Raw genomic sequence first — 13499 nt, forward strand, 5'->3', positions numbered from 1 at the left:
ATATGAATACAGAGGAAAAACTGCTTAGTAACCGAGTGCACCGTAGGGAATATGTTTGCGCATCGAAGTGGAGAATGGCATGTATTATTATATCTACTCCAATCTTTGCATTTTATAGGCGTATTTTATTGATTTAGCAATCCTTTCTATGCATTCTCAGCAAAGCTACTGCTTTTGAGCGACTGTACTTACACGTAAAAAATAATCCAATACAGTATCTCTATTGGAAATGGAGTAGAATCAATAGATGTAAGCAACGCCATATATACGTAAAGCGCCCAAAAGTGGTAATGTGAGGTAAGAAACCCCCAAATAAATACTCTAACTGAACTCAATGTACAAGATATCGCTGGGTAGACACACCGAAAAAAAATCGCCCTAGAATATCCATCAGTAAAACGAAACATGCGACTTCATATACGCGATAGAGTTCACTTAATCTTAATTTTAGACCAATTCAACTGCCCAAGGGCATTACAATGTATTCACAACAGTCTCGCGTTTTGCGTAATTGAAATTAATAGAAGCCCTAATAAAAGTGTATACACATGAATATACGTATATAGAGTAATATAAAAGATGCATGCATAATGCATTGGGGAAATGAATGCATTTCTGTCGCGAGCGTCGTTCAAGGTCCGTACACGACGGTACTTAAATAGATTACTTTCCGCTTCGTATGGAAGATCAACGGTGGGGGAGGGGTGTAGGGAGGGGTGTAGGGTTAGTCAGCAAGAGTTCCACAGGTATATGTAATGTGGAACGTAACAACTCATACACACTTAGTTGTGTGTGTGCGTACACACATCCAATTTCTTAAACTCGCGAACACATCATGCGAACACGCAACCAATTCTTTTAACTCACGAACACAAGTCATGATGCACATTTCTATTCCGATGCAATGAGAAGAAACAAAAGGAGACATTGAAGGGCATATAAAGGGGAAAGGGAATCCACTCCTCACGCATTTCACAGGTTAATATCACACTGTCACGTATTTTGCAGCACAGTACTTGATGCAACACCAGTGAACGTTTGAATGTGCAAAGTTGCAAGCATAATCTAAAACTGAATAGAGGCTATATAAGTTTAGTAATCCACAATTATACATTTAATGCCATCAGTGGCAATTACATTTTTAAGATACGCATCATGCATGTCTAACAGAATGCACCAAAGGAAGGTTGAGAGATAGAAAATAGAGATAGATAGATGGATATAACATAGAGGTAAATAGAAAGATAGATAGACAGAAAGATAGATAGATAGATAGATGGATAGATGGAGAGACAGCGATAGATGGATAAATGATTCAAGATTCAAGATTCAAGATTCAACTTTATTTATGAATTTTTATTTATTTACGATATTCATATTAAAGATTCAACTTTATTAAATGGATCGACATAAAAGGTGGATAGATGGATAGACGGGGAAAGATGGATAGATGGATAGATTGAGATAGATGGATAGATGGATAGACAGAAAAGTTGGATAGATGGATACACGGGGAAAGATGGATAGATGGATAGATTGAGATAGATGGATAAATGGATAGACAGCAATAGATGGATAAGAAAGATAGACAGAAAAGGTGGAGAGATGGATAGATGGGAAAGATGGATAGATGGATAGACAGAGATGGATAGATGGATTTATAGATAAAAAGAAATAGGTATATACACAGAGATAGAGAGGGATAGATGTATAGACAGAAAAAGATCACTTTTAGATGGATAAACAGAAAATAGGAAGATAGACAGATTGATAGATGGATAGACAGAGAGATAGAAAGATAGATTGATAAATAGATAAACAGAAAATGATAGATAGATAGGCAAATGAATAGATATATAAACAGAAATAGATAGATAGATAGACAGAGAAAGAAAGATAGATATAATAGACAGATTAACAGATAGATAGATAGACAGACAGACAGAGATAGAGCGAGAGAGAGAGAGAGAGAGAGGGCGGGCATTAGGTAGTTTCGATCTCCAATCTTTGTCTTTCGGAAGAGACATGCACACTACAATAAATGAAAAAAAAAGGCAATCGCTCAAAACTCAGTTGCAATCACATGATATCATTATGCACGCCAGGAGAGCAAATAAGTTCCACTTAATGTCAACACTCAACAGAGACCAAGAATCAAAAGGAGGATAAACACATGGTCATTTCCAAATTCAAAGGTAAAAGCCACCAACTGGATAAGTGAGAGAACACGCATGAATAGACACTGAATGCCTCGCTCCTTACTCACGTCTGCCGTTGGTGGCTTTGTATTTCCCACAATTCACACTACTCTCCTCCGTATCTGTCATCTTCCATGCAGAAGGTATGAAATAAGTACGGCAGCGTGATAAAAAGTTCTGGAGCTAAAACTTACCGATAGGGGGCGTTGTTGTCTGCGCTTGCGTCGTCTCAAACATGGTTGTATCGGCAGTGGTGACGACATCATCTGCAAACAAAATGGAAACCATACGATTTGTGAAATGCGATGAGCAATTGTGTGTGTTTTGTAAATGATTGTAAAGGTTCTGATGACCTTTTATGCTATATTTTTGGTGATAGTTTATACTTCATGATATTTCCTTAAATCCATTAAATCTCACGCCCAATGAAGACACGATAAAGACGAGTACACGAATTATGTATAATCTTGTACCGGTCAGAAGTGCCGTTGTCTGTACTTGTCACAAAAGTTATTGTGCTATCAGCTGGGACATGTTTATCTGGATTAAAAAAGGTGATAATTTGGTACGATTGGTTGTCGTGAATGGTTCATGGCCTCATTATATATCATACGTTAAGATTCATCAGGTCATATCATTCTTTAGTGTCGGCTTTCCCGTTAAAAATAGACGAAACAGAATAGACGAAATGAGTGTGACTAACTTGATACGTCAACTTACCGGTAGTGGGCGCTGTCGTCATGAATGTTGTTATGTCGTCAATGGTGGTAAGTTCATCTGGAAAAGATGATGAATAATGTATGGTTATTATTGATGACTTGATATGATATTATGACATACGTTAAGATCTCTACAGTACACATCGTATCTTGTCTTAATTCTGTTAGCACCCGTATTGGGCAAAAAAAAATACCCCCCCCCCCCCTTTATACCTGAACACACACGCAGAGCTACATTAATGAAAATGGAGTGATTAAGTCATGCACCAACTTACCAGTAGAGAATGTTGTTGTCTGTCCTGTTGTCGATACAGACGTATTCAAAGTATCAGTGGTGTCGAGTTCGTCTGCAAGACATGATGGATAATGTAGGGTTATGACTAATTGTCAAACGTTTGCCTTTAAACTCAACAGCATTTATTGTTTCCATTCTGTTAGCAACCGTGTTGGAAAGAAAAATATTCACACACACACACACACGCACACACACGCACACGCACGCACAAAAGAAAACACAAGCCACAAATAAAGAGTGTGATACAGTTATACACCAACTTACCAGTAGAAAATGTTGTTTGTCCTGTTGTTACAGACGTATTCAAACCATCAGTGATGTCAAGTTCATCTGCAAAAGATGGTGAATACATGGTTATGACTAATTGTCAAACATCTGTTTTTTTTATATGATGATATAGGTTAAGTTCTAAAATAGATATAGTGTCCGTGGCACCCATGTTGGCCGAAGAATATCTAACTCCCCACCCCCCACAAGTGAAGAGTGTGACGAAGTTATACACCAACTTACCAGTAGAGAACGTTGTTGTCTGCCCTGCTGTAGTTATAGATGTACTCATGTCTTCAGTAGTGAATATATCTGCAAAATAATTGGATATCGAATGATTTCGTCACAAGCATAACGCAAGACGATTGTTGCTTGTCATTTGTTTGACTTAAGATGTACATTTGTTTAAACGATTTTAAAGAAATGGTCTAAATATCATGCCATGATTTTCACTCAGCTATTAAATCCACTGGTTTTTTTTTTTCTTTTTTTTTAGTAGAAAATCTTTTCTATCGAACTTTCGCGTAATAAAAATTTTCATGAGCGTTTGCTATCGATTTCTTTTCTTTTTTTGTTGTCATCGCTGCCGAAGCAAAATGCACGAAATTCGATATTTCATTTCAAAGGTGAGCGATATTGCAAGCTAGCTTCAATAAAAACAAAAAAAGTTTCCGATGTCACAAGGTACGTTTTTCACATTATCATTATTGCCATTATGTGAACAAAACATGGAACGCCGATATGTGGAAATGCCATGTGGATATGCCAAAATGAAATATACGGAATGAAATGGCATCAAATCTGGGAAAATGTCTCTTTCTGCTCGAGATCGTGATACTAATAATGACATGCAAACACAGTGCAGATGGAGAAAATGAATGGACTAGTCTCGGAGAAAAAGAAAGTAAGTGTCACGGGGAGACATAACATCAAAATCACAGCAATACAGATCGCAAATGATGTGATGCGTATGGCACAATCAAAACATTCACAAATATAATGACTACAAGACTACGAGAATCGAACACTCCACTATCTACATGAATCGTATATATCTACACAAGGTCATAATGCTCACTGATGAATGTACTTGGAATGTTAATTTTTTTACCTGCATGTAAAATTTAGATAAACCATATGCCACGTTTTCGACACAGTACTTCAATATGTGTGGGATGTATGTGGGTGATAAGAATGTATGGTTACATGGGGACAGATGTGGCATGCAAGAAATGTTTTCAAAGTACATGTATCACATTTCTCTTGAGGATACCATTGCTGTTTCGGAAACACGGCTGAAATCTGAGACTACTGGAAAGAAACATGTACATGTACTGTAATTCCATAGAACCGGGGGAAACAACAGCACAACCATTACATTATTAATTTGATTTGGTTTTTAACATAATCATAATGTAGCTTGGCATTATCAATAAATACACTAACCCTTGCTGATTTGTTTCTGAATTCTAGCACCAAATTGCAGGTTATCGAATTATTCTTCTAACTCACAGGCCCCTAACTATAACTTACAGGATTTTTTTTTCGTTTCTCGTAACACTTCCGGGTTTCACCGGCTGATTAAAAAAATAGGCTTCAAGCCCCCTTTCATTTTTTTTTAATAGGGGGGGGGGGACTCATTTTTTCTTTTTATTTCTTTTAATCATTTTTGCCTGCTTGCAAACAGGGTGGGTTCCGCGGAACCCCTTGGACCCCCCAAGTTACGGGCCTGAACTCAGTACTTATTTTGGATGTATTAATCTTCACACGTGTACATCATTTAATTTTGATTATAGATACGCGGCAATGCACACGTAGGTTCTATGAACCGCAAACCTAACATTTCTTTGCTATCAATGTAATAACTTTCACACTGGGCATTGAACTTTAAAGAGTGACTTCTTTCTTTGACCAATCGCAGCAGGTCGGGTATATTCTATTCACTTCGCAGAGCCAACATGAAATTTCACTGCAAAAAATGGTCTTAATCTGCACACAACTGACAAATGAGTTGACGTATAACACAGACCAATAATACTAGTAATAACGTATATATGTACAAAGATTTACCATGTTCATCAACTGCGGTGACATGTGGTCCTACCACGCATAAAATTGTACAAACACACACACATAATGAGATTTGTTTAATTTATGTTAAATCTCTGTAGCAAGAACTCAGCAACTAGCAGGTGTATTACGGAGTACAGATGTGTTGGATCTCAAACATTTCGCACAGCTTCGTACAAAGAATCGAAGTTACTTTCTTTACAGCAGGAAAAAAAAACTTGCAATAACACAAGATTAAACGTATTTTCACATAGGTGACAGACTGTAAATCACTTATTCTATCGTCACGTTGCTGCGCATTTCAAGTATAAGTAAAAGTTCAATTACAGCAGCAACTGCTCAAAAATAAACACCGCGAAACCTACGAAAATCTATTATCCAAATACTAGAAATAATAATTCTCTTTATTTTTCTGAGTCACCAGATATCAGAAATCACCAACCATAACAGACTCACTTGAATATCGATGTGATCACGGTGATTTTCGTGAAATTTTGATCAGCGATCAGTGTATAATGCTAATATAATTGTTTAGTTTGGCAACAATGATAATTGGTAACGATAATAACATTATGAGGAATCGCAGTCATTCATTTGTACGGGGGGTCTGTAGTGTTACATCAATATCTACCGAATGCCCCCCCCCCCAAAAAAAAAAAAAAAAATATATATATATATATATATATATACGTAACGGGACCCTCCACAACAATAACTTTAAAAATAGTGAATCAATCCACATACAATTTCAGGGTATGAAACTGTATTGTATTACTCACATCTACAGAAAATCCTATCCGATTTGCTTCAGTAGTCAAAGAGAACTTAAAAGTTTTGTAGAGCATGTCAGGAATCCCTTCCCTCCAAGTTCTGTCCATTGTGTTCACACATTATGCAGTTCCAAGAGCATCCAAGTGCTAAACTTAGGAGAATCAGACCCATGACATGCTTTACAGCGATCCACGTTTCTCTGTGACCACTTAACCAAACTGAATGGGGTTTACTGCATAATATAGCTAAGATGTTATATTTTAAGACTCTGAAATGGCATTCAGACAGTTCAATCATATTGCGAGTTATCAATGCAAAAATCCGATTGTATTTTTTTTTTTGACATACTGTACTCTGGGAAACCGGAAACAGTCTTTACATACATGTAGCTGTTTTCATCGAAAATACGTTATCTACCATCAACATTATCGGTTTGATAGGCCGAAACTCACCGGTGATTTCTTTCGTCACCGTCACAGTATCCATCGTCACATCTCCGGTGACTGTACTCGTGAAGGAAGTAGTTGCATTGACAGACCCTGATGGTGAAGTCTTTATACCTTGCGATGCTGTCCCAGCATCATCACTCGTGGTGGTAGAAACCTGTGAAGTCATCTCTTTGGTTTCAAAGAAACTCGAGATTGTAACGTAATCTTCTGTTGTAATAGTAGACTTTTCTGTTGTTATTATTGTTGTTGTTGTGTCGACAAAAGTTATATCAGAGGTTGTTTCACCGGGACCAGTGGATACTGTGGTATCTTCGCGCGTGGTTGCCATGGTCTCCGAGGCGTCTTCAAATGGGGTGACGGTGACTGTCTCCGTCACCGTGGACCCGGTCTCCGATGTAGATACGTCGACGGGCGAGGAGGTAGTGTCGGTCGTCCCTTCGATCGTCACGATTTCATTATCTGGTTTCATTTTGAATTTTTATATGTGATAACAAGTCAAATAGTTAAATGATGAAAAGATGCGGGTGAGGTGCATGCATGCATAACGAATGGATATGGCAGATATTAAAAAGTAATTTATTGCACAAGAGTCACGCCAGTCACAGCAAGATAATGATGTAAGACTTGGACATGCAAACTGAGTGCGGTTCGAGTGATACGCTGAATGGATGACCATCATGCAAGACATGCAACATGCGTGAAAAAAAGAGAGTAACAATTGCAATGCCCGAAAATGTAACAATTAGTGAATCTGTTGATCTGACAGCACGGTACATTTACAAGTTTTGCAGGCAGTGCAGTTACGCAATCCTTGCTATTATACATGATGGTATTTGTGTTGCATTTAACCCGCATGGGATTAACGGTCCGATTTATCGTCTAATTAAACAAGTCAAGGCTGTGCGACTAAGTTGAACAAAACTTGAGGAAACAGAAATTTCAACGAAATGTTTTACAAATGTGTGAACAGACAAAACAGACACACACCTAACGGTACCAAATGGTCAAACTTGAAAGAAAAGGAAAGCTTATTTAACTTTGCAAGTGTCATCACATTGTAAACAACCGTTTGGGGGATGTGAATCGTTTTGAAACGAAACAAAGACAAAGTATCAAAATGGGCTTACATAAAGAACGACCAAAATGCAGTATTAATATATTTGCTCGAGGCACTAAAGATTCCTGCTATGCGTGGCTTCTCAATGTGTTATCAAAGTCTAATACAAAATGAACAGGGGCCGCGGAATGTTTTTCAGTGCGTCGGGGGGCGGGGATATCAAGTGTAAATGGTAACCCCCATCCCCCCCCCCCCCCTTATCAGATCAAACTAATATGATGCAACACCAAATATCAAGGACAAAGGAACAAAAACACAAAATTACATGAAACTCAATGACGTTATACAGTCACATTCACATATCAAAACACATATACGAATAAACTGTCTATACGATCTAAACAACATAATATATTATGTGATATTAGAATATTCGCAAGTCACAGTAATTGATATTGATTATGACACAGATGGTGAGTTGCATTTGCGGGTTAAGTACGTAAATACAAAGATACAACTGCGGTATGAGTATGGAGAGTATATGGTAAGGTAAGTCCAAAGAGTCAGTGCGGTTGAAACCTATGAGGGTATTACAGCGAGTCACACATCGAGGTTAATGATCAAGTCTTGGTGTTATACAGGGGAGACACACAATCGATTTACCTTGGGTGGTAGATTTGTCAGGAGAACTCTGGGGCATCGTAGTGAACTGGGGAGAAGTTGTTCTACCCTTTGTCGTCCTTCTTTCTGTGGACAAGCCCAAGTTGGGCGTGGTAAGGTCAGTCGTGGTCACTATGGCAACATTATCAGTTGTGGTTGCCGGAGCTGATCTGAGAGTGCTTGCCCTCAGATCTTCAGTAGACAAGGGTCCAACACTCGGGGCTAGCGTTGAGGAGCTCCCTACTTTACTTGTAATATCTGTAGTGAATTCTATAGAGACCGAAGTCGTTGAAAGAAGTGATGACGTTGTTAGATCTGAGAAGGAGGTTGTTGCCTGCATCTCCTCTGTTGAGACCGGCAGGATTGCCGTTGTTCTGACAGAGGGCGATGTCATCATATCAGCGGTAGACGCATCTTTCAGCAAGGGAGTACTTAACTCTACGCTAGTTGTGATTTCTGGCGTAAGCAGCTTACTGGTCATATCAGGCGTGGATCTCTGTATCACATCTGTCGTTGCTAAAACGTCGGTGCTGATATCTGTACTTATTCTATCTGTCAGCACAGCAGACGTCGACACTCCCGTCTTATCAGGTGTGGATCTCTGTACTACATCTGTTGTTGCTAAAACATCGGTGCTGGTATCGGTATCTGTCAGCATAGCAGACGTTGACACTCCCGTCTTATCAGGTGTGGATCTCTGTATTACATCTGTTGTTGCTAAAACATCGGTGCTGGTATCGGTACTTATTCTATCTGTCAGCATAGCAGACGTTGACACTCCCGTCTTATCAGGTGTGGATCTCTGTATTACATCTGTCGTTGCTAAAACGTCTGTGCTGGTATCGGTACTTATTCTATCTGTCAGCATAGCGGACGTTGACACTTCCGTCTTATCAGGTGTGGATCTCTGTATTACATCTGTCGTTGCTAAAACGTCGGTGCTGATATCTGTGCTTATTCTATCTGTCAGAGCAGCAGACGTCGGCACTCCCGTCTTATCAGGTGTGGATCTCTGTATTACATCTGTCGTTGCTAAAACGTCGGTGCTGATATCGGTACTTATTCTATCTGTCAGAGCAGCAGACGTTGACACTCCCGTCTCATCAGGTGTGGATCTCTGTATTACATCTGTCGTTGCTAAAACGTCGGTGCTGATATCAGTACTTATTCTATCCGTCAGCACAGCAGACGTTGACACTCCCGTCTCATCAGGTGTGGATCTCTGTATTACATCTGTCGTTGCTAAAACGTCGGTGCTGATATCGGTACTTATTCTATCCGTCAGCATAGCGGACGTTGACACTCCTGCGGGGTCTGATGACGTCATAATGCTTGACAGGCGCATAGTGGAACTGTCCACGGTGGACAGATCTGACACCATATCTGACAACATCACGGTGGATGCCTGCTGGCTGTCAGTTGTCAATGACGTTGTTGACACCAAGGGCATTGTAGAAATATCTGTAGTCAAAATACCCGTCGTCGGCTGTGGTTTCATGCTTTCGGTCGGCAAATCTGACGTCGAACTTGTTATTGCTGACGTTAGGGTCTCTGATGTTGCGATGGTCAGCGCATCCTCTGTCGACAGGTCTGTTGTTAAATCATTAGCATACACATCTGTTGTTAGAGGAGGTGTTAGTGCATTTGTTTTAAAACTCGTCGTTAAAGAATTTGCTGGAAAATTGCTGGTAGGAGCATCTGAACTTATATCAAGAGAAGATATATGTGTTATTTCAGTTGTATTTGTTAAGAAAGTAGGCAAGTTATCAGTTGACACTGGGCTTTGAGAGTAGATTCCATCAGTACGTTTATCTGAAACACGAGCGGATGCACGGTCAGTAGTGAAATCTGTAAAGTAACTGGTAGTTAACTGTTCAGTAGATTGAAGTGGTGGTGTAGTCTTTGTATTCGTCTCTGTAGTGTGAACAGCGGAACTTATGATGTGAGATGTTTTATCAGTTAAAGTTTCTGTAGGTGCATATGAACCTTCTGTTACTGTAGAGCTATCTTCGGTAAAAAAATGTGTGGTAAAGCTTAGGCCTACAGATGCATTTTCTGTTTTGAAACTAGGAGTAGATGTATCTGTACTAACATCCACAGTACTCCTTTCGCTACTGAAAGGGTAAGTGGGTGTTTCTGTGTTAGTCTCATCAGTAGTAAGAATTTCGGGGAATTCGGTCATTGTAACGGTTGTTACGGTAGACGTGTCTGCATCTACTACAGTGGAAGACATCTGCGTACTAACTTCGTCAGTAGAGGTCTTTAAAGATAAAGTACCACTTGTAATTTCTGCAGTTAGGTATGCAACAGATGAATGTGTGGGTATCTCTGTACTTGACTCCCCAGTAAACATTCTTATGGACACGTCTACGGTATTCGTGCTACTAGACACCATTGTACTAATGCTATCTGTTGTTAATTGTGTTGTGGACACAGCTGTATCTAAATCCGTTACAGACTTTTGCGTTTGTGAACTAAAATCTACAGTAGTTTCAATAAATGTTCTGTCAGTAGACATATCTGTGGTAAGATCAGTAGTAGTCAACTCTGTAGATTGACTTTCAGTGGGCACATCTGTACTTAATGCCTTGGATGATGCCTCTTTGGTCATACCTGTTGAGGACAGAAGGTCAGTAATGGCAATGCTAGTTTGCAAAGTAGTTAACTGATTACTAGTAGTTGATACAGATGAACTGAATTCTTTAGTAGATATATTTGAGGAGAACCCCGTAGTTGGAAAGTCTGTACTAATTCCCTTGGTGAACATTTCAGTTGTGAAACCTGCTGTAGATTTTAAACTACTACTGTCGGTAGTCACTTCCTCTGTGGATTCATCTGGTACAACAGTTGTTTTTACATCTGTATTGATTTCATCTGTAATCTGTTCTTGAGTCACAGTCACTGTGAGTGTACTTACATCTACTTTTAACATTGATGTTAATCCTTCAGTAGATTCATCCACAACTGTAGATACATCTGTAGTAAGGCTATCTGTTGCTAATTTCACAGTGGACATATCTGTAGCTAAATTTGTTGAACCCATCTGAGTAGTTTCAATAATTGCTCTGTCAGTAGACATATCTGTGGTAAGATCAGTAGTAGTCAACTCTGTAGATTGACTTTCAGTGGGCACATCTGTACTTAATGCCTTGGATGATACCTCTTTGGACATATCTGTTGTAGACAGAAGATCACTAATGACAATGCTAGTTTGCAAAGTAGTTAATTGATTAGTTGATACAGATGAACTGAATTCTATAGTAGATATATCTGAGGAGAACCCCGTAGTTGGAAAGTCTGTACTAATTCCCTTGGTGAACATTTCAGTTGTGAACCCTGCTGTAGATTTTAAACTACCAATGTCGATTGACACTTCTTCTGTGGATTCATCTGGTACAATAGTTGTTTTTACATCTGTAGTGATTTCATCTGTAATCTGTTCTTGAGTCATTGTCATTGTGAGTGTGCTAGGATCTACTTTTATTATTGATGTTGTTAATCCTTCAGTAGATTCATCCACAACTGTAGATACATCTGTAGTAAAGCTATCTGTTGCTAATTTTGTAGTGGACACACCTGTAGCTAAAGTTGTTGAACCCATCAGAGTAGTTTCAATAATTGCTCTGTCAGTAGACATATCTGTGGTAAGATCAGTAGTAGTAAACTCTGTAGACTGACTTTCAGTGGGCACATCTGTACTTAATGCCTTGGATGATGCCTCTTTGGACATATCTGTTGTAGACAGAAGGTCACTAATGGCAATGCTAGTTTGCAAAGTAGTTATTTGATTAGTTGATACAGGTGAACTGAATTCTATAGTAGATATATCTGAGGAGAACCCCTTCGTTGGAAAGTATGTACTAATTCCCTTGGTGAACATTTCAGTTGTGAACCCCGCTGTAGATTTTAAACTACTACTGCCGGTAGTCACTTCCTCTGTGGATTCATCTGGTACAATAGTTGTTTTTACATCTGTAGTGATTTCATCTGTAATCTGTTCTTGAGTCAGAGTCATTGTGAGTGTGCTAGGATCTACTTTTGATATTGATGTTGTTAATCCTTCAGTAGATTCATCCACAACTGTAGATACATCTGTAGTAAAGCTATCTGTTGCTAATTTTGTAGTGGACAAACCTGTAGCTAAAGTTGTTGAACCCATCAGAGTAGTTTCAATAATTGCTCTGTCTGTAGACATATCTGTGGTAAGATAAGTAGTAGTCAACTCTACAGATCGACTTTCAGTAAGCACATCTGTACTTAATGCCTTAGATGATACCTCTTTGGCCATACCTGTTGTAGATAAAAGGTCAGTAAAGCCATCAGTCGATGTTTCAATGCTTTGACCTTCAGTAAATCTATCTGAAGTATGTCCATCACTAAAAATATCTGCAGACATTTCTGTAGTAACATTTTCTGGAAGTATGTCTGTGACCTTTTCACTTGTGAGTTCCTCAGTAGAGATAAGTGAATTCATATCTACAGTAGAAGTAAATTCTGTACTGCTAGTTTGTAAAGTAGTCAATTGATTACTTGATACAGAAGAACTAAATTCAGGAGTAGATATATCTGAGGAGAGCCCTTCAGTTGGGAAGCCTGTACTAGTTACACTAGCCACCATTTCCGTGGTCAACCCTGCAATAGATTTTAAACTACTAATGTCGGTAACCATTTCCTCTGTGGATTCATCTGGTACAACAGTTGTTTTTACATCTGTAGTGACATCTGTAGTGATTTCATCTGTAATCTGTTCTTGAGTCACAGTCACTGTGAGTGTACTTACATCTGCTTTTAACATTGACGTTAATCCTTCAGTAGATTCATCCACAACTGTAGATACATCTGTAGTAAGGCTATCTGTTGCTAATTTCACAGTGGACATATCTGTAGCTAAATCTGTTACAGGCTCTTGTGTTTGTGAACTAACATCCCCTACAGTAGTTTCAGTAATTGCTCTGTCAGTAGACATATCTGTGGTAAGATGAATAGTAGTCAACTCTGTAGATCGACTTCCAG

The 13499-nt window shown here is 38.9% G+C and overlaps 1 protein-coding gene across 1 annotated transcript in view; it reads right to left on the reverse strand.

Annotated features, from left to right (window-relative positions):
* Positions 1–13499, reverse strand: part of LOC139735213 (uncharacterized) — a 222108-nt gene that overhangs the window by 26852 nt on the left and 181757 nt on the right. The window contains 3 exon segments of the mRNA XM_071645971.1: positions 2393–2464; positions 2919–2975; positions 6773–7228. Coding sequence (XP_071502072.1) covers positions 2393–2464; positions 2919–2975; positions 6773–7228 — 585 coding nt within the window.

The sequence above is a fragment of the Diadema antillarum genome, unplaced genomic scaffold (genome assembly GCF_040938485.1).
Source record: "Diadema antillarum isolate AM-2024a unplaced genomic scaffold, OU_Dant_1.0 seq00000565_RagTag, whole genome shotgun sequence".
Taxonomy (NCBI): Eukaryota; Metazoa; Echinodermata; class Echinoidea; order Diadematoida; family Diadematidae; genus Diadema; species Diadema antillarum.